Here is a 22,109-nt window from a genome sequence, read left to right on the forward strand (position 1 = left end):
ACAGCATTTCAACTTAAAAGTTGAAAAAGCGTGAGACAAGTCTTCGTTGGATTAACATGATTGATCCTACAAGCATTGAATCTATAATAAATAATTAGATGCAAGGAAAGTGCACTGAACCAAAATTCGTATATTAAAAAATTTTCTGAAACTATATATATATTTAATGTCCGATTTCTTAGACTACAAGAGTACAAGAGATTGTGGTTATCCACTATTGGATATTAATCCAATGGTTCAAAAAAGTTTCTTAAAATGAGTGCAAGAGTGAGTGAACCGTTAAATTTACATCAAACGGTGAGTGACTACAAATCTCTTGAACCCCTTTAGTCCAAGAAATCATAATTGATATATATAAAGTGACCCACTATTGACTTCTTATGAAGAGTGACTACAGATAATGTTGCCATACATTTGACCATGACTTAAGCAAGTTGGTGGTGGGTGAAGGGGGTTTTTGCTGTTGGGCAAGAAGAAAGGGTTTTAACTTCCCGGAAGTTACGGCATTTAGCTGCATGAAGAACTATAACGAGTGACAAACAAAAACATATTGTGAATAATTCAAGCAGAAGTAAAGAATGCCAATATATTCACAAATCAAATCAATAAAACAAAGCTGCAGTACGCTTATAATATATAAGCATATAAAGATGTCCTAGATAAGTAAAAGACCTAACTACCCTTAAAAGACATGATTCAAATATATTTTAGGCTTATTTATGTATATGCTCCATGTGCATTAAAATTTGTCTCAGATTACCACAAGTGTTTGCAAACGTCTCAAAATACCCCCCAAACTTTTAAAAAAGTCTCACGTTACCTGTTCCGTCAGTTTTATAGACATTTCGTTACGTCCGTTGGGCCCCATTTCGTTTTAATCTTTAACCTCTGAGAATAAGAGTTTTTCAGTTCTAAGAAAGGGGGAAATTGGGTGCTTATAGGGTTTGGAGAACTCTATGACTTGTTTAACAAAGAAAACTGTTTGGAATTTTGGTGTGGTACTCATGAGGATTGAGTGTGGGGAGAGAGAATCATAAGAGAAGAGGCTCCCTTTGGTGTTTAAAGATTGTTCATCACTTAGAGACCTTGACAAGCATGAAAGGCTGGGGAAATTTGGTACTTCTTGTTGGGCTGTTTCTTGGGCTGATTGGTCCACTTGGAGACTTGGGTTTGTTGCTCCTTGGGGTTTTGAAGGGGATTTCTTGCTCAGAATTCCATGTTCAAACCAATATGAATCAAAGAGGCTAAGAAAGTCTTCTTCTCCTTCTTCTTCTTTTGCAGCCCTTTCTTTTTTTAAAAAAAAATAAATTTTTAAAGGGGTATAGCCGCTCGACTATACTTTTAAATATATTTTAAATGAAGTGGGGCCCAACGCACGTGACGGAATGTCTATAAAACTGACGGAACGGGTAATGTGAGACTGTTTTTAAAAGTTTGAGGGGTATTTTGAGACGTTTGCAAACACATGTGGTAATCTGAGACAAGTTTGAAAGCACATGGGGTATGTACATAAATAAGCCTATATTTTAATATTGACTGTACAATTGTCACACATATATCGCTTGTCGTGACTCATGAAGACTTATAACCACTGACGGATTCAGGAATTTTTAGCGGATGTGCAATTTTAAAAGGCTAAAAACTTTTTGTGGATTGAACATCTAAGGCTTTTTACCTAGATTGACCTTAGGTCTCTTCATGCATTCATATCCTACGTGAAAAATTGTTTTATTTAAATTTTTTGACTAAGTATGAAAAATGGTTTTCAAAATAATCATTTTCTCAAGATAATTTTTGGCGGCTTTTTATTCCTTACCCATCAAATAAGAAAACTTGATTTTATAGAATTTTAGTGTGGAGTATATATTGACCTAACGAGCCATCATTTTTAGCCTCAATTGTATTTTGTACTAAAATCAATTTTTCATACTTTGATTTGGTGGGAATTTGATTTTCTAGTATTTTTATTTGAATCCAAGTGGAGAATACTTCCTTATTTACATTGTAAACATACGTAAATGAAGTAATAAAAAAAAAATGAAAGTAAAAGAATAAAGAAATTGACCACAATGACTATTTCTTTCTTGCTAAGGAACAAGGACTATGAAATATAGTTTGAGATATATACCCATTCCTACTATTAGATATATACCATTTTTTAATTAATTTTTTTTTTTCATATTTAAGTTAATTGTTTTTAACTAAATATTAAATATTTTTCAATTAAAAAATGGACAGAATTGTGAAATTTGATTGAATTTGCTAACAACTGCAAATGCAGTGACCCAAACTATCTCGGTTTGAATGCCGGGTGAGGCAGACCGGATTCTTCACTCGACTCGGAAGGCTTATCTGGGAGAAGGCCAAGAGCGATGTAGAGAAGCTCTTCTCGGGATTCTCCAAGACTCGCGATAATCTCGCCGTCATCAACAAGCTCTTGCTCTACTGGAATCTAGCTGAAACTGATCTAGTCCTCAACGAAGAACTCGAAGAGGTTTTCTTCTCTCCCTGTTTGTTTCTCGGGAAAATTAAAAAAAAATGCTTTTGTGGAAAATCTGATTGTTTATGTTGTTTTCAGTTTTAGGCTTTGATGGTATCGGATTTTGGGCCAAAAATCACAATTAAGATTGTGGAAAGTTTGAGGGAGGACATAGTAGCCCCGAAGCTGAAATCTGCAAGAGAAATAAAGGTAATGGTAACAATTGAAAAGGCTTTTATGTTCACAGCAACATAGGCAGCATTTGAACCTTAGTTTTTATGAATTTTTATGATTTTAGGCTTCAAAAATTACCCAACTTAGCCCCATACTACATAGTTAGGTAAATAAAACAAACTTGAGTGGAGGGTCCTGAATTTTCTGATCAATCAAATTGAGTGCTCGTTAGTTGATTTGTGTATGCATGAAATGTAATGTGGTCGTATCTGAATTGGATTGTTTGTAGGAAGCATTGAAGAAGAGTGTACTGGATTTGTTAACTACAAAAGGGAGCAAAACTGAACTTCAACTTGGATACAGGTGCTGACAAGTTCTGAGTTTCAGAATATTTGTCAATTTCTTTTTGACGTTATGTTTAATGTAGCAGTTTTTGTTGTGTTACCAGGAAACCGGCTGTGGTTATGGTGGTTGGCGTTAATGGAGGTGTGAAGACAACATCTCTTGGTAAGAATGGAACTCAGCTTGTGTCATGCGCTCTCTGCTGAGGTTTTAAGAGACATTTGGATATCCAACCCGTAAAAGCATACGAAATAGAAAGATCGAAAAACTACAAAGGAAACAGGGTGGCACAGGGTATTTTGTAACAGGAAAATTGGACTCGTTGAACACACCCCTACCCCATACTTGTTAACCCATGTCGCCGCTACAAAATTACGATTAACCCATACTTGTTAACCCATGGCGTTGCTACAAAATTACTATTTCTGCCACTGGCGAAGGGGGACCTATCAAAATTTGGTGACTTCAGGTTAAAAAATTCAACTTTAGAAAATAACTTAGTCAAATGGCAAAGGTAGTCTCAGAGTTAGCAAGCTAGCTGAGCATAATATTCATCTCTACCAAAACAGAGAAGTACAAAATTGGTGATATAATCATAAGCCTGCAGCAAATAAGCGATTTAAAAGGAGAAATTCCTCCTGTTTTCGGTCAACTGGGCATTACTATAAGTGCAACTTATTCTACCAACAGAACAAAGAGAGTTTTGGAAACAGAAGAGCAGAATTGTAATAGTTTTTCCACAGTAATCTTCTAAAATTGCTTTTTTCTTTTTCCCTAAGATCAGTGCTTGCAGTAGTTGTTTCAATTGGAAGCCTGTAGAGGACACTTCTCGCGCGACCTTCGCTCCGCATCATCAAGATGAAGAATACCCGCAGGTCGCCCAAGCTTCTTGGAGACAGCTCTTACAACAGGATGGGCACAGTGTATCCTAAAGGTTCTTCCAAAAAATCCTAAAGGTAGCCGGTGTTATGCATATACTCATTGGAATGAAAAGTCTCGACCAAATAAGGACAACATTTACTCTCAGTATATCTGTGTTCAAATCTGAGTCCTGAAATGGCATCATACTGCAGGCAGCTATACATCTAAGCATTATGAATTGTACCAGCTCAGTTTGAAAGAAGATGTACATTTTTTTGTTTTTTTTGTTTTTGTTTTTGTTTTTTTTTGTTTGACACAAAGTAATCCTGCAGTCTCTGGTATGACATCAAATCAACCAAGAAAGTTTGACATACATATATCAGGCAAAGTTCCTGCATCATATGCATGGTTTAACTTTTTCTGTAAGTTACACAAGTTTTATTTGTGCATTTTTACTTGGTACTCCACATCAGCTTGAAACTTTTTATACATATGCTTGGCAGATGCGTAGGATAATTGAAATAAGAGGTAGAAATATGTTCTGGGACTTGAGATTCATGTTCATCTTTGACATATAAACAGACGAGAAATGTGTGAAGTGGGAAAGCTTAACATTAGTTCTTGAACCAAAACTACGAGGCGACTGCAACTCCATGGGGAGGGACTTACAAAACTACGTGGCAGCTACAACTCCGTGGGGAGGGACTTTCTTTTAAGCAAGTATCGTTAGCATTTCTATCAACAGTGAATTTCAAAAAGAACACATGTTATGTAATATTAAAATAATTCTACAAAATTGAGATAAATAAAATCTTACAGTATAAGAAAGAAAGACCGAAGAATGCTTCTCACTCCTTGCGGTTGGAGTTTCAGAGAAAGGGTGAGTGAGAGGGTTTCAAATTTCAATCTTTCTATTTCGTATGCTTTTGCAAAAATTGATATTATATTAACTTACCTACAATGTTAGATATATATAAAGAAATCAACAATATCAAAAACATGCATGCAGCGCAGTGGGAATTTCCTGAACTTTTTTTCCTCTCATGTTTTCCGGATTTATTCCTTTAAAATTACAAAAATTGCTTCCTAGAGTGGCAATTCTGCCACTGGCTTCCTCACGCGGCGGCTGCTGAACCGAGAAAGGAGTTGATGCACAAGAGGAACCAGTTTGAGGGCGAAAGTGAGCAGCAAGAAGCAGAGAAGCAGAGGCAGCCAGGGCCAAGAAGAGGGTGGAGACAAGAGAAGGCCCAAGACTGAAGCAAGTGAGACTGAGCCAGACGCAATGGAGCAATTGCGAGCATGAGGAGTGGCTCTGACAGTGACCCTAAGACTGAGGAGAAGCAGCTCGAGGCTGAAGGCCAAGGAATAGGTAACGACGCTACACAGCATAAGCAGCATGAGTATAGGGTTGGTGTGGAAGAGATGTTGGTCTGGAAATCACACCTGGACCAGCGTCATGGCGGTGGGAATGGTGAAGCCAAAAATGCAATGATGGATAATATTCATAGGGATAGGGTTGGTTTGTTGTGCTGGAAAGTAGTTGATCAACAACTGCAGCTGCTGATGATTCACGAAAATATTATTAGTATTAGTATATTACTATGAAAATGATTCATTGCCATGTTTGGCTTGGGGAGACTTGGACGACGAGGAGTAGGCTTTTATAAAGGAAAAAGGAAACAAGCATGTTCATGGTTTTGGATTTGGGAGCAGCATTTCAACTTAAAAGTTGAAAAAACGTGAGACAAGTCTTCGTTGGATTAAAATGTGAAGGTCTTCGTTGGATTAACATGATTGCTCCTACAATCGTATACTTTCCTGGAAGAGCAATCATGCTTTTACAAATTTTATTTATTTATTTTTGAAAATATATGGGATTAATCATCCGATTCCTCCCCAATCACTCTACATACGAAGATCTATTTTCAGCTGTAGTTTTTGGGAGACATACACATGACCAGCAGCAATCATGTTACCATTACAACTGTTTTTATTTGGACTTTCACTGTTTTGTTTTATACAAATGTAAGCATTGAATCTATAATAAATAGAGTGACTGTAGATAATGCTGCCATTGCATTTGACCATAACTTAAGCACACTGGTGGTGGGTGAAGGGGGTTTTTTGCTTTTGGGCAGGAAGAAGGGGTTATAATTTCCCGGAAGTTACAGCATTTAGCTGCATGAAGAGCTGTAACGAGTGACAAACAAAAATATACTGTGAACAATTCAAGCAGAAGCAAAGAATGCCAATATATTCACAAATCAAATCAATAAAACAAAGCTGCGGTACGTTTATAATATATAGACATATAAAGATGCCTTGGATAAGTAAAAGACCTAACTACCCTTAAAAGACTTGATTCAAATATATTTTAATATTGACTATACAATTGCACACATATATCGCTTGTCGTGACTCGTGAAGACTTATAACCACTGACGGATCCAGGAATTTTTATCGGATGTGCAATTTTGAAAGGCTAAAAACTTTTTGTGGATTGAACATCTAAGGCTTCTTACCTAAATTGGCCTTAGATACCTTCATGCATTCATATCATACATGAAAAATTGTTTTATGTAAAATTTTTGACTAAGTATGAAAAATAGTTTTTCCAAATAATCATTTTCTCAAGATAATTTTTGGCGGCTTTTATTCCTTACACATCAAGTAAAAAAATTTTGATTTTATGGGATTTTAGTATGAAATATATATTGACTTAACAAGCCATCATTTTTAGCATAAATTGTATTTTGTACTAAACTGATTTTTCATATTTTGATTTGGTGGGAATTTGATTTTCTAGTATTTTTATTTGAATCCACATTTGGGGTACCTCCTTTTTTGCATTGTCAACTTAAATAAATTGAGTAATATAAAAATAAATGAAAGTAAAAGGACAAAGAGATTGACCACAATGACTATTTCTTTTTTGCTAAGGCATGAGGACTATGACATATAGTTTTTTTTAGATATATACCCATTCCTACTATTAGATATATACCATTTTTTAATAAAAAAAATTACATATTTAAGTTAATTGTTTTTAACTAAACATTAAATATTTTTCAATTAAAAAATGGACAAAATTGTGGCATTGGATTGAATTTGTTATCAACTGCAAAGCGGTGACGAAATCAAAAAAATTAAAATCACAGAGACCAAATTTGATTCCTAGCTAAACCCTAATGACCAAAAATGTAACCCATAAAAATATATCTTGTTGCATGAAAGTTTACAAACACTCCCAAATTCTAATAGCCGAGTAAAATCCCAAAAGGCCAACCCACCCACAATTTGTGAACCTATTCACTAAAGTAGGGGTGTACGTCAAATCGAAACTAATACAATTTCGTCAATTTGCATTCAATCCAATATAAATTGGATTGTGATTTTTTCAATCCGATCCAATTATATTATATATTTATATCAAAATCTGATCCGATCCAATTTATATTGGATTGGATGATCAGTTTTGATAATGAAAAAAGACACTAATGAAAGAAAGGTTCTTTACGAATCACAAGATAAATTTATCTCTCTTTTTTTGGTTCTTTTTGTTATGGTAATGCAATGTAAAAAAGGTCTTAGAAACCGGGTTGGTTCTGATGATGAAAATAATCTACTCAAACATATTAAGACGTAAATGTAAAATATAAATGAAATACTAGAAAAAATTGTTATTATTATATAATATATTAAACACAACTCCATTAAATGACTTAAAAATTCATAAAACTAACTATATTGGATTGGATTGGATTCTCATTAACAAATTCGTCATCTAATCCAATCACATCAGTTTTTAAAATTACAGATCCAATCCAATCAAATCCTCCAAATCATCGAAATCGATTGAATTGGATTAGTCGGTTTAAGTAGATTAGATTGGAGCTTATACACCCCTGCACTAAAGAATTGCGCGCATCTTTGTTTGAGTCGAAATTTTGTCGTTTCAGTTTACCAATAAATGGGCCTTTGTTGCGGCTGCATCTAAATATTGAAGGGTCGTTCAGCTTTTTTTTGGCGGGGATCAACAGTCGTTTAGGCTTTGTTTAAACGGAATTGTGCTCGGGGCTTTTGGAAACATTCACTTTGTAAAATTGTAAAGTTTCTTGAGATGAATTATAAGACATTACCAATAAACAAATAAATCATTCGACCAAAAGAAACAAAAAAGAGTAACGAAATAAACTATAATTATTTTCAAATTGAAGAAAAGGAAAAAAAAACACTCTTTTCTTTTATTTTTTTGGTAAATTGGGGGTGTTGTTATGTATTCATCATAAATTTATAATTACAGAGTTGACTTTGCACAAATCTAATAACAGTAAGTAAAAGCCTCCAGAGCAAATACAGTTATCCGCATGTAGGAAAGAATATGAGATTGCTTCCTTGTTATCTATTGATGGCAGAATTATAGGAGATGACTTCGTGTTCTTTTTATCCAGGGGACTTCTCTCTTCAGATAGCAATAACCAAAATTAGTGTTGCTGGAGAGAGAGAAAATAAAGAGGCAACTAGCCAGAAGAGAGAAAAAGAAAAAAAAATCACCAGATGAGTTCGACTCCCCTGTCCAGCAATCAATTCCTCTAATTTTTTCCAGATTTATTCGTGTAAAATTAACGCAATTCTGTCACTGGCCTCCTCACGCAGCGTTGGCAGCTGAACCGAGAAAGGAGTTGATGCACAAGAGGAACCAGTTTTGGGGCGAAAGCCAGCAGAGTGAGCAGCAAGAAGTAGAGAAGCATTGGCAGCCAGGGCCAGGAGGAGGGTGGAGACAAGAGAAGGCCCAAGCCTGAAGCGAGACTGAGCCAGACGCAAAGGACCAATTGCGAGCATGTGGAGCGGCCCTGACAGTGACACTGAGACTGGGGAAGCAGCTCGAGGCTGAGGCCAAGGAATAGGTAACGACGCTAAACAGCATAAGCAGCATGAGTATAGGGTTGGTTTGGAAGAGACGGTCTGGAAATCGCACCTGGACCAGCGTCATGGCTGTGGGAATGGTGAAGCCAAAAAGGCAGTGGTGTATCATACGGTTTGTTTCATGTGCTGGAAAGTAGTTGATCAACAAGTGCTGATGATGATTCACAAAAATATTATTAGTATTACTCTGAAAATGATTCATCCTCACATGACCAAAACGATTCATTGCCATCTTTGGCTCCTCCTCATTGCCAACTTTGGCTACTCTTTTCATTATAAATATTATGACTGACAGATTGTTGGGATAACCATACTTGATGCCAAGATTAGACACACCAAAGCCGAAAATGCTTGTAAAATCTTATCCACAAAGCATAGGACTGTGTTCATTTGAATACCGTTCATGAGCCACTCTGCCTCGTGCTCAAAGATTCTAATCTTTAAATGCAGGGACAAAAGTGTGAATATTATCAGCTGAGAATATTTACAAAATTTCCCACGAGTGATGTCAAAATCCAATGAGATGCTTACAGAAAATCAGCAATGGTACATATAGATAGCCAGGTTGTGCAAAACCAAAAAAGGCATCACAAGGTTGTGAATAATCTCATTTCATCAATTTGGACTACTTCTCATTTCCTAATTAAGTGGGAAAGTGTATTTACAGATAAGAATTTACCTGCATGTGAATATTCATTACCTTCAGAGGCACTAAGATATCAGGATGGGCATCATCAAGATGAAGAACACCCGCAGAATGCCCAAGCTTCTCGTCGCCACCTAACACGAATGGGCACAGTGGATCCTGAAAGGGCATATAAAGGTTCTTCCAAAAAATCCTAAAGGTAGCCGGTGTAATGCATATGCTCATTGGAATCAAAAGTCTTGACCAAATAAGGACAACATTTACTCTCAGTATATCTGTGAGTGAAGCTTTCCAGGAAACAAATTGTGCAAACAAGAACATATCCCAGATCATTTTCCAGAATGAAGTTCAACCAATTATCTGCGGTTGATGGAAGATTCAAAATAACTCAGGACATCAGGACATTCGTGCTGCCCGCTGATGGCGACCGAGTTTTTATTTTTCTTTGACATCTTCAAAGTAATGCATCACAGTATAGTATACCACTCTGAGTTTGAATTTCAATATGATATTAAGTGTGCCCATATTTCTCTGATGGAATGTTTTGCCCAGTTTCAAAAATCCATGTACTAGGAAGAAAGCACAAAAAGTTGAGACTGCAGATATAAAGGCTCACATATATATACTTGATGATAAAAGAGGTACTATGAGGAATCCTCATATATGGCAAAGGATCCCTGACGTGTTCAAATCTGAGGCCTGAAAATGGCACCATACTGCAGGCAGGGTACTATACATCTAAGCATTATGAATTGTACCAGCTCAGCTTCAAAGTACACTTCTAAAAAACAAAGAGTTTCAAAATATTTAAAAATTGCAAGCAATTGTGTCACACTGGTAAAGTTTTCAAGGTTATAAAAGGGATATAACTACATGTCATGCGCAATGAACATATGGTAGCTGAACTAATTGCTGCTCAAACTCAGTCCAGGGTAAGCTTTTGAAGCACATCATGTTACACTAACAATTTAGAAACAAAGAAAAAGAACAGGGATCTATCAAGATTTGGTGAATTCAGGTTTAAAACTTCACCTTTAGAAAATAACCTAGGCAAATGGTAACAGGGATCTATCAAGATTTGGGTGAATTCAGGTTAAAAACTTCAACTTTAGAAAATAACCTAGGCAAATGGCAAAAGGTGGTCTCAGAGTTATCAAGCTAGCTGAGCATAATATTCAACTCTACCAAACAGAGAAGTACAAAACTGGTGATATATAATCATAAGCCTGCAGCAAATAAGTGATTAGAAAGGAGAAATTCCTCCATTACTATAAGTGTACCAAATTATTTAACAGTGCCCCCAACTTATTCTACCACCAGAACAAGGAGAAGTTTGGAAACAGAACAGCAGAATTGTAATAGTTTTTCCACAGAAATCTTCTAAAATTGCTTTTTTCTTTTTCCCTAAGATCAATAGTTGCAGCAGTTTTTTCAATTGGAAACTTGTAGAAATTATAACCTACCTGTTCCATCACAAACTTGACAGACTCATTTATGACATTCATCAGTCTGTCATCTTCGACTCCATTTGAACAGGAACATCACTGACATCAGTTAGCACCCAATGGTCATTTAGTTTTTTCCCTGCATTGCAGAATCATGTTACAATGACTTCAATTCATGCACTACCATTACATGTAATTTTGGGAAAATTATCGAAAAAATCGTCATCATCAACAACAAGAAGCATTATGTATAATTGTTTGGCTTAAAGTCTTAATCATGGCTGCATAAATGTTAAAAACAAATTGAAGAGACAGCGCTCATATGTGGTTAGCTATTTGCTTATGTTAACTTGTTAGGTATATCACAAGTAAACTGAATTAGTAGAGATTGTTCATATACATAAACACAAACCATTACATGAAACAGGCATGGACCCTTGATATACTTACAAGCGTTGCCTCCAATAGGGTTTTCTCAATATGTAATCCCTATTAGATTGGAAGTGAAATGGCTTATAAAGTAAAGAAACTAGTTTGAATCCCAATATTCTTACACTAAAGAACCCCGAATGGCAGAACATTTGAAGAACACCAAGCCTGCAAACCCAGCTTCAAACCTCTCGAGAATACAGAAATACCTGAAGAATGCCTCAACGTTTCAAATCCTAGATTCAAATTCGAGACATCCCATCTTTGAATCCCTGGTTCAAAAATAAAAAAATTGACCCAAAAAAAAGAAGATAAATCGAAGGGAATGAGGAAAGGGAAGCACCTTATGGGCATAAGACTGACCAGATTAGGTGACATGTTCCAGAAAGTTTTGATACAGGACTGGAGGAAAGTGGTTGGAGGTGAAAGAGGGACCATTTCCTTTTTGCCAATAAATAAATGGGCCTTTGTTGCGGCGGGTTGCCTCTAAATATTGATGGGTCGTGTAGGCCTTTAGGACAATACCAAGAAACAAATAAATCACCTTTTTTTCTTTGTTGACACAAAGACGAACTTTCATTACATAAATATAGGGCAATTGCAGAAAATTGCACAGGAAATACATAACAATAAACTATAATATTTTTCTCTCTCTTCTTTTATAACACTTTCATCTTTTTCTTCTTAAAATAAACTATAATATTTTTCTCTCTCTTCTTTTATAACACTTTCATCTTTTTCTTTTTAAAATAAACTATAATATTTTTCTCTCTTCTTTTATAACACTTTCATCTCTCTGCTTAGAGTGGTAATAGTGGCGTTGGCATCCTCACACGGCGGTGGCGGCGGCGAAACAGAGAAAGGAGTTGAGGCACAAGAGGCACCAGTTTGGGGGCGAAAACGAGCAGCGTGAGCAGCAAGAAGCACAAAAGGAGAGGCAGCCAGGGCCAGCAGGAGGGTGGAGACAAGAGTGATAACCATGAAGGAAAGAAAGTTAGGTTTTGGGTATTTGAGAGAGAAAGTTGAAGAGAGAAAGATAGAGAGAGAGAGAGATCTGTATTTCTATAAAATCTGTTACAATTCTAGCTGAAGTAAAACAAAGCTTAATCTGATGTTTATATAGCTGACAACTTCTACTAAGTAGCCTAACTAACAAGCCTAACTAACTCTCATGTGAGAAGCACGTGACCACTCTCCAGCTCATATCCAACTCATATATTGTTAACACCCCCCCTCAAGCTCAGCTGGGGAATAGCCAAGGCTGAGATTGGAGCAATGTTTGAGGAATATTGGACTATGAAGGCCTTTTGTCAATATATCAGCAACCTGTTCATCTGTGGGAACATATTGGACGATGAGATCTTTACTTTGAACACGTTCTCTAATGAAGTGAAAGTCCACATCCAGATGTTTGATTCGAGAATGAAAAACAGGGTTTGCACTGAGAGCTAGAGCAGACAAGTTGTCGCTGTGTAGGAGAGGAGCTTCAGGAATTATCATATGCAAATCGCACAAGACTTGTCGTATCCATGAGATATCTGCAGCACAGTGAGCAAGTGCTCGATACTCTGCCTCTGTAGAGCTGCGAGAAACAGAAGCTTGCTTCTTGGAGGACCAAGAAATCGGATTGGAACCGAGGAAAACAACATATCCTGTGGTGGATCTGCGTGTATTGGGATCACCAGCCCAATCAGCATCACAAAATCCAGATAGGACCATGGAACCTGGAGAAAACGTGACACCAAACTGCAATGTGCCTTGCAAGTACCTGATAATACGTTTAACTAAGCTAAGGTGAACATCTGTAGGATTATGCATGAACTGACAGACTGTGTTGACAGCAAAAGCAATGTCTGGTCTTGTGAATGTCAAGTATTGCAGAGCACCTACAATGCTTCGAAAGAGTGTGGGATTTGGAAGTGGAGTACCTTCATCCTTTAAGACCTGATGGTGAGGTTTAGAAGGGGTGCTACAAGGCTTACATGTATCCATAGATGCCTTTTTGATGAGATCTCTAGCATATTTGGCTTGATTGACAAATATTTTCCCTCCTGAATGGTATTGCACCTCAAGACCAAGGAAATATTTGAGCTTTCCCAGATCTTTAAGCTCAAATACTTCACTAAGAGCTTGAATAACAGATGTCACCAGTGAAGGATCAGAGCCTGTGATTATTATATCATCAACATAGAGTAATAGGATTACAACAGCAACTTCAGTTTTCTTCACAAACAGGCTGGGATCAGAGTGTGAAACCGAAAAACCCAAGGTAGGTAAATAGCCTGTGAATTTTGCATTCCATGCCCGAGGAGCTTGCTTCAGGCCGTAGAGAGATTTTTGAAGCTTGCACACATGATTAGGATATTGAGAATCGACAAAGCCTTGAGGTTGCTTCATGAACACTTCTTCTTGAAGCTCACCATGAAGAAAAGCATTTTTCACATCCAGCTGCCGTAATTCCCACTGAAAATTGACAGCTAGACCAAGAATGAGACGCACCGTTGTATGACGTACCACAGGACTGAAGGTTTCCTCATAATCTAATCCATATTCTTGACTGAATCCCTGAGCAACTAATCTGGCCTTATAGCGAGAGATAGTGCCATCTGCATTCTTTTTGATCTTAAAGATCCATTTACAGCCCACAATATTTGTATTTGGAGGAGAAGGAACAAGAGTCCAGGTTCCTTGTTGATCAAGAGCTTGAATTTCTTCAGTCATGGCTTGTTTCCATGCTGGATGACCAAGAGCCTGTTTAAAATGGGATGGTGTGTCTGGTTCTGAAATGGAAGTTAACTGTGTATGAAAGCTGGAAAATTCTGGAAATTGCTTGGATTGCACAATACCAGACTTGGACCGAGTTTGCATGGGGTGATTATTTATAGAGCTTGCAGGATGCACCTGCGCAGGAAGTGGTCCTGGATTGTCTATAAGTGATGCAGACTCAAGAGGAAGTAGAACTTCTAATTGTGCATCTGTGAAAGCTGGCAGCATTTGATTATCAAGAACAGGAGATCTGGAAATAGAAGAAGAATTGGGGAATGATGAAGAGGAATGAAGCACAGGTGCGGATGGAGATTTCTGAGGCATGGAAGCCAAAATAACAGCCACTGGTGGAGATTGAGAGGTAGAGGGTGACAGGGAGGACTGATTTTGATTTTGAGTCGAAACCTGGGTTGTCTTATATGGAAACACATCTTCATTGTGTATAACATGTCTAGAAATGAGAACTTTATGAGTTCTCAGATCATAACACAGGACTCCCTTATATCCCATGGAATACCCCAAGAAAATACATTGATAAGATCTGGGTTCAAGCTTGTGAGCAGTATAGGGACGCAGCAAAGGATACACTGCAGACCCAAAGATTTTGAGAGAGAGTAAATCTGGATGGCCACCAAACAACTTATAATATGGAGATAGCATATTAAGAACTCGACTTGGCATGCGATTGATTAGGAATGCTGCATGAGTCACAGCATAAAACCAAAATGGAAGAGATAACCCAGCTGTAGTTAATAGAGCAAGAGTAGTCTCAATAAGATGCCTATTCTTCCTCTCAGCCAATCCATTTTGCTGAGGAGTATAAGGACAAGAGAGCTGATGAAGAATGCCTTTAGAAGCTAGAAAATCTTTGAACATGTGACTAATATATTCACCACCACCATCAGATTGCAAAAACTGAACTTGAGCTTGATAATGAGTCACAATATAGGCATGAAACTTTATGAAAACAGATGAAACTTCTGATTTATTGATCAAGGGAAATACCCACATGTAGCGTGTACAATCGTCTATAATGGTGAGAAAGTATCTATAACCACCTAGAGCTGCAACATTGGAAGGGCCCCAAACATCTGTATGCAGCTTAGTAAATGGTCTAAGACTAGTGGTAGAAGAGGAAGAAAAGGGCAATTTGTGCATTTTGCCTTGTAAACAAGAGTCACACATCTCAGTTGTGGAATCAACAGACAAAGGAATATTAGAAACCTTTAACATGTGATGAAGAACATCATTGGAAGAATGGCCCAGTCGAAGATGCCACAGCTTGGTTTTGACTTGTTGACCCAAGAGTGCATGAGGTCTTGAATTCCCTTGTGCTGCTGGAGGTAGAGACAAGGCTTTATCATTGGCTGCATCTTTATTTGCTATGACAGAAATTGAAGAATCCAAGGGTGACTTGTGAATTTGTGAAGGTTGAGGATGAACTTGTGGAATGGGATAGAGCCCTTTGTCACTCTGACCTTTGTACAGAATCCTGTGAGTTTGCTTGTCCTGCACGTATATGTGATACTCATCAAAAATAACATTGCAGTTATTATCCTTGCATAGTTGATACACAGATAACAGATTGGCTGCAAGTTTAGGAACATGATACACTTTATTTAAGTGTAAAGTGCCTGGTAAGGCGGATAAAATAGAATGGCCAATATGGTCAATGCTCAGACCTTCCCCATTGCCTATAGTAATCTTGTCTTCAGAAGAGTAAGGGGCAGAAGCTTGCAATTGATGCACATTGGGTGTCATGTGATGGGAAGCTCCACTGTCTGCTATCCATAGGTCATTTGGAGTATAGGACATATTGGCTGTCATAGCCTGAATAGACTGTGGAGGAGGAGCACCTTGGTATGCAAAGTTGGCTCGATGATAACAGTTCAATGCTATGTGCCCTTTCTTGCCACAGATTTGACACTCAAGGATAGGTGTGGATGAGTTATCTGGAATTCTATAGTAACAGTTTGGTGCCGTATGTCCTCTCTTATTGCAGATTTGGCACTCAGGTATGGCCTGTGATCTTGGAGCAGAAGGGAACCGTGGTGAAAAACCTCCTCTGTTGCTATTGTGATTATGGAATCGACCATTGATAGAGCCTCTACCGCGAGGAACAAAATGATTGGTAGAGCCTGATGTATTATTAGTCTGATAAGAAGAAGGAGAGAACTCTGAAGACTGATAAGCACCATGAGAAGTATTGTCTGAAGACTGATAAGCACCATGAGAAGTATTGGTCTGGGATTTATTCCTATTAAAGCCCATAGAAAATGAAGCTTGGGGATGAGGAGTGATGGTACCAACTGTAGAGGCAGTACCCTGAGTCTGAGAAGCATCTTGAGAATGAGATGATGAGCCAATTTCAAACGGACTGACACTCATCATACCAGTCATGGAGTGATTCATTGCTAACATTCTGGATTCAATATTCTTTTCAACAGACAGCAACTGAGCTCTGAACTCCTTAAGAGCTATAGGTGTTTCCCTTGCAATGAGCACAGTCTTGATCATGTCGAATTCCTGTGGTAATCCATTTAAAGCTGCAATGATAATGTCATCATCTGAGAGCTTAAATCCTGCTGCTGCCAACTGATCTCGTATGTGCTTTAGACGAAGCAAGAATTTTTCTACTGAATCACCACCCTTGTGGATAGTGTGCAACTCAGTTTTGAGTTGATTGACACGAGCTCTTGATACAGAGGCATATCTATCTGTGAGGCTTAGCCACGCATCCCTGGCCGATTTACAACCAATGACATACTCTATTGCCTCATCAGACAGTGTTGCAAGCAGCAAACTTAGCAAGGATTTATCAACTTGAATCCATTGACGATAGCTCTCAGTGAGCTCAGTTGTAACTCCTTCGGACTCAGAGATAACATATTTAGATGGACACACAGAAGAGCCATCAAAATGGCCATATAAGTCATATCCTTGAAGAACAGACTCCAATTGATAGTTCCATTTCACAAAGTTATCATCATTCAACTTAATAGTCAAAACACCTAATAAAGTCTCAATTTTCGGAGCAGTGATTGTCATGGCAGTATAGAATCAAAGAGTCTGAAATTGCTTCAACAAACAAAAGATGATATTCCAAGAAAACAGATCCAAGAAATTGCTTCGTGCTTCAAGAAAACAGAGAAATTGCTTCGTGCTTGGAATTGAAAAATTGCTTCGTGCTTCAAGACTTAAAGAATTGCTTCGTGCAACAGGTAGTAATCAGAAAAATCTGCTTCGTGCTTCAAGAAATTACAGAACATGCTTCGTGCTTTTAATGAAATCACTTCAAAACTTAAACTGAACTTGAGGACAGAATCAGCATACCAAAGATGAATGGATCATCGAGTCAAGAAGAACAATGCTCGAAGAAAGTTGGCGACAAACACTTGCAAAATCAGCAGAAATAGTATCAGACTTGAGGAAAGCATCTGCATTCAACGAATTGCCATTGATGCAATCGGAGATTGATTATGATGTAGAAGAGCGGAAGCAAAAATGATCAGGAATCAGAGAGCCGAAGCTCTGATACCATGATAACCATGAAGGAAAGAAAGTTAGGTTTTGGGTATTTGAGAGAGAAAGTTGAAGAGAGAAAGATAGAGAGAGAGAGAGATCTGTATTTCTATAAAATCTGTTACAATTCTAGCTGAAGTAAAACAAAGCTTAATCTGATGTTTATATAGCTGACAACTTCTACTAAGTAGCCTAACTAACAAGCCTAACTAACTCTCATGTGAGAAGCACGTGACCACTCTCCAGCTCATATCCAGCTCATATATTGTTAACAAAGAGAAGGCCCAAGAGTGAAGCGAGTGAGAGCGAGCCAGACGCAATGGACCAATTGCGAGCATGAGGAGTGGCCCTGGCAGTGAGACCGAGGAGGAGCAGGTCGAGGCTGAAGGCCAAGGAATAGGTAATGACACTAGAGAGCATAAGCAGCATGAGTATAGGGTTGGTGTGGAAGAGATGTTGGTCTGGAAATCGCACCTGGAGTAGCGTCATGGCTGTGGGAATGGTGAAGCCAAAAATGCAATGGTGGATCATAGGGTTGGTTTGTTGTGCTGGAAAGTAGTTGATCAACAACTGCTGATGATTCACGAACTGAAAATTAATCGTCCTCACATAAGAAAAATGATTCATTGCCATGTTTGGCTTGAACTGGGGCGGATAAATTTTTCTCTGGGTGTCGGACGGTATTTAACGTTCAGGGTCGTGGCTATTGACCCCACCTACTTGTTAAGTTTAACCCATAGCCATGCGCAAAATTACGATTTTTGCCCCTGCTTTACATGTTGGATGGTGATGGATGGTACCAGGGTCGTCCTTGTCCTTTTGATTTTGAGGGCCTGTCTTCAATTGGCGCGTCATGGTACCAGGGCCATCATGGTACATGTTGGATGGTGATGGCGTGCATTACAAAATTACGATTTTTGCCCCTGCTTTACATGTTGGATGGTGTTTGGATTGTGCATTACAAAATTACGATTTTTACCCCTGCCTTACATGCTGGATGGTGTTGGATGGTGCATTGCAAAAATTAAAATTACGATTTTTGCCCCTTGGTTTTTGGATGGTGCATTACAAAATTACGATTTTTGCCCCTGCTTTACATGTTGGATGGTGTTGCTGCCTGCTGCTTGGTGCATTACAAAATTACGATTTTTGCCACTGCTTTACACGTTGGTGTTCTGCTGCATTACATTACATTACATGCTGCAAAATTACGATTTCTGCCACTGGATCACCATGATTTCGTTTAAGAAAAGTTTAGCAGCAACATACCTTTTTTTTTATTTTTTGGTCATATCATTTTTCTATCTATATGGGTTTTTCTCTAGTGCGAACGTCCTCATTTTGTTCTAATGCCCACGTCCATATTTTGTTAAACTATGGTTGTCCACAAATTTGTCAATATATATGTATATACAAGTAAAAACATACATGCAGGCAGATCACTTTCACCTTGGCAGAAGTGCGGGCCCTCCAAAAAGTATCCCAAATGTAGGGAATGCGGAGATACAGAAGAAGTAGCAGTACTATTGGTTTCTCTCAAGGCTCTTGCAACGTGTTAAGCACTTTGTACTGTAAATTGCCATTTTTAATCAATGAATCCAACAGCTCTCTAGTGCTAATTGGAATTGCACGAATCAAATCCACCCTTCTGCTAAAAAAATAAAAAATAAAAGTTGCGAAGTGGACAACCGTAGTTTAACAAAATGCGGAATATACCCATATATTATATATCTACATATATAATATATATGTATAAAATATATATACATATACACATACACGTATAGTAATATTATCACATACCCATATATAAACAAACAAAAAAAAATTCAAAAAATGACAACTAGCACAATTGAATTGAATTTTGATTATTAAATTACTTTGATGTCTCATTGAGTGTCTTGAATTTTTTTTATGAGGTTTTGGAGTTGAGTATGTTTTAAGAAATCAATGGCAGTTTTATAATTTAAAAGAAGTTAAAAGCTTTTTTATTATGTTGTAAATGAGCTTTGGGTGTGTTTTAAGTCCATTTCATATATATTTTTTTATTTATAATTTGAACTCATATATTAAATATTATGGTGAATCTCCTATTTAAAAATACATAACAATAAATAAAAATAAACTATAATATTTTTCTTCTCTCTTCTTTTACAACACTTTCACCGTCTATCCTATTTTTATTTTAAATATATAGCGGGACCCACGATTGATGCTCAGAGTGGCAATAGTGTCGTTGGCCTCCTCACACGGCGGGGGAGGCGGCGAAACAGAGAAAAGAGTTGAGGCACAAGAGGCTTCAGTTTAGGTGCGAAAGCTAGCAGGGTCAGCAGCAAGAAACAGAGAAGCAAAGGCAACCAGGGCCAGGAGGAGGGTGGAGACAAGAGAAGGCCTAAGAGTGAAGCGAAGCGAGTGAGACTCGATAACATTCATAGTACTGCCAGCAATGGACCAATTGCGAGCATGAGGAGTTGCCCTGCCACGGAGGAGGTGCAGCTCGAGGCTGAAGGCCAAGGAATAGGTAATGACGCTACACAGCATAAGCAGCATGAGTATAGGGTTGGTGCTAAAGAGAAGTTGGTCGGGAAATCGTACCTGGACCAACGTCATGGCTGTGGGAATGGTGAAGCTAAATATGCCATGGTGGATCATAAATGTGGAAGCACTATCTGCTGCGGCTGCGGGCATGGTTGTGCTGGAAAGTAGTTGATCAACAACTGGTGCTGATGATTCACGAAAATATTATTAATCTGCAAACGAATCATCCCCACATGAGTAAAATGATTCATTTCCATGTTTGGCTCCTCCCAACTGTTTTCCATTATTCAGGCGAGAATTTCTGAAATTCTCTTTGGGTGGGTGGCGAGATTTGGAAGAGTAGGCTATTTTATAAAGAAAGAGCCAACAACGACAAAACCCAGCAACATCCCGTAGTTTAGATGCAACATCCCTTTAGTTGCTACAAATTACAAAACGGGACAACAAGTTAGTTTCCAGCAACATCCTGTAGTTGGTACAAATTACAAACAAGACAAAAAGACAAAAAATTTAGCACATCAGGTAATTTGCAGAAACATCCCATTAAATCACCCTACAGATGATTCCTATAGAATATAGATGACATATTACGGGACCCACCCTGACTTCTTATGTAGAGTATATGTATTATATACCCATTAAATCATGGAGGGCTTCGTGATATATATAACGGGACCCACTATTGACCTCTACTACATTGACCACAACTTAAGCAGCTAAATAAATAAAGCTTACCAATACTCATTTCATGTTAGCAAAGGAAAGAAGACACTTTGTGTTTTAGCGCTATGAGTGCATCTGAACGCGCTCCACGCGCTCCCTTTCCTCCTGCGTTCTCTTGCCCAAATCTTTCAGATCCGATCGGCTTGAAGGCGTCTGCGTATCCTAGCTTCAAGTTTTCGGCTCTCCGGCCTACGGAGAGTCCTGCTATCATGAAGGATGGTTCATCCAAACGATTTCGTTCAGAGGATTTTGCTCCTCCAGGGAGCGATGATGATGGCATGAATCGGTCCGATCAAATCCCTCCCATGCCAGAAGTCAATTTCAAAGCTAAGTTACTAAGCTCTTCTTATTTTGAATATACTGAAGGTATGGAAAAGGATGGGTTTTCTATTGAATCTGGTGATTTTGAAGTTAAGGATTCTCCTTATGGTCCTTCGATTCAGTTTTCTGAAAATGTTAAGAATAAGATCTATAGACCTTGGAAATGTTCTGTGATTATCCAATTTGTAGGGAAGACTCATACCTATAATTTTGTCCTTGCTCGGTTGAAGCAGCGTTGGAGACTTAAGGGACCAATGCAATTGGTTGATTTAGACAATGGGTTCTTCATTGTTCGTTTTGTTCTTGAGGAGGACTTGCTGTATGTGTTAACTGGGGGTCCTTGGGTTGTTGCAGGACAATATGTTGCTGTTCAAAAATAGAGACCTAATTTTTGTGCAGCTGAGGAGCATGTCTCCCGTATTACTGTTTGGGTACGCTTGTCTGGTATGGGAGTTGAATTTTTCAATTCGGAGACTATAAAGTGTATTGGGGATTTGATTGGCTCATCGTATAAGGTGGATGTTCATACTGTAGGTCAGATGAGAGGTAAGTTTGCAAGGGTCTGTGTTGAAATTGATTTGAATATGCCTCTCGTCCCTTACCTGGTTGTTGAAGGTAGGCCTGTGAGAGTGGAATATGAAAATCTACCTGTGATTTGTTTCAATTGCTGCAAAGTTGGGCATAGTAAAGAGTATTGTCCTTTTGCTAACCCTGTCCATAAGGGTGATATGGATATGACTGGGGATACTCAAGATGAGATGCATTCTCATCAAGTGGAGAAGTTACGTAAGATGCGGCTTGATGATAATCAAAGAGGCCCAATTGATCCCACTGGGGATAAGGCAGGTTTTGGTACCTGGAATGTTGTGCCGACTAGAAAAGCTTGGAAGAAGAATTTTAAAAATGGGACTGCTGCTAGTGAAGATAAAGGAAAAGG

At 38.1% G+C, this 22,109-nt stretch overlaps 1 protein-coding gene and 1 long non-coding RNA gene across 3 annotated transcripts; one reads left to right on the forward strand and one right to left on the reverse strand.

Annotated features, from left to right (window-relative positions):
• The first annotated feature begins 2,295 nt into the window (after positions 1–2,295).
• On the forward strand, positions 2,296–4,195 carry LOC117619778 (cell division protein FtsY homolog, chloroplastic-like). Its single transcript, XM_034349815.1, has 5 exons — positions 2,296–2,494; positions 2,579–2,689; positions 2,943–3,016; positions 3,102–3,172; positions 3,515–4,195. Exons 2-5 carry the CDS (start codon positions 2,591–2,593, stop codon positions 3,523–3,525), a joined length of 255 nt encoding a protein of 84 aa, XP_034205706.1. The 5' UTR covers positions 2,296–2,494; positions 2,579–2,590; the 3' UTR covers positions 3,526–4,195.
• A 4,788-nt stretch (positions 4,196–8,983) lies between these two features.
• On the reverse strand, positions 8,984–11,636 carry LOC117619779. Of its 2 annotated transcripts, none has more exons than XR_004584614.1 (3): positions 11,428–11,636; positions 10,892–11,012; positions 8,984–9,997 (listed from the first exon to the last, which is right to left on the reverse strand). It is a non-coding gene; the product is annotated as an uncharacterized LOC117619779 (long non-coding RNA). The 2 variants fall into 2 exon arrangements; XR_004584613.1 differs by having other exon boundaries at positions 8,984–10,832; positions 10,872–11,012.
• Positions 11,637–22,109: the final 10,473 nt, after the last annotated feature.

This window comes from Prunus dulcis, chromosome 2, assembly GCF_902201215.1.
Source record: "Prunus dulcis chromosome 2, ALMONDv2, whole genome shotgun sequence".
Taxonomy (NCBI): domain Eukaryota; kingdom Viridiplantae; phylum Streptophyta; class Magnoliopsida; order Rosales; family Rosaceae; genus Prunus; species Prunus dulcis.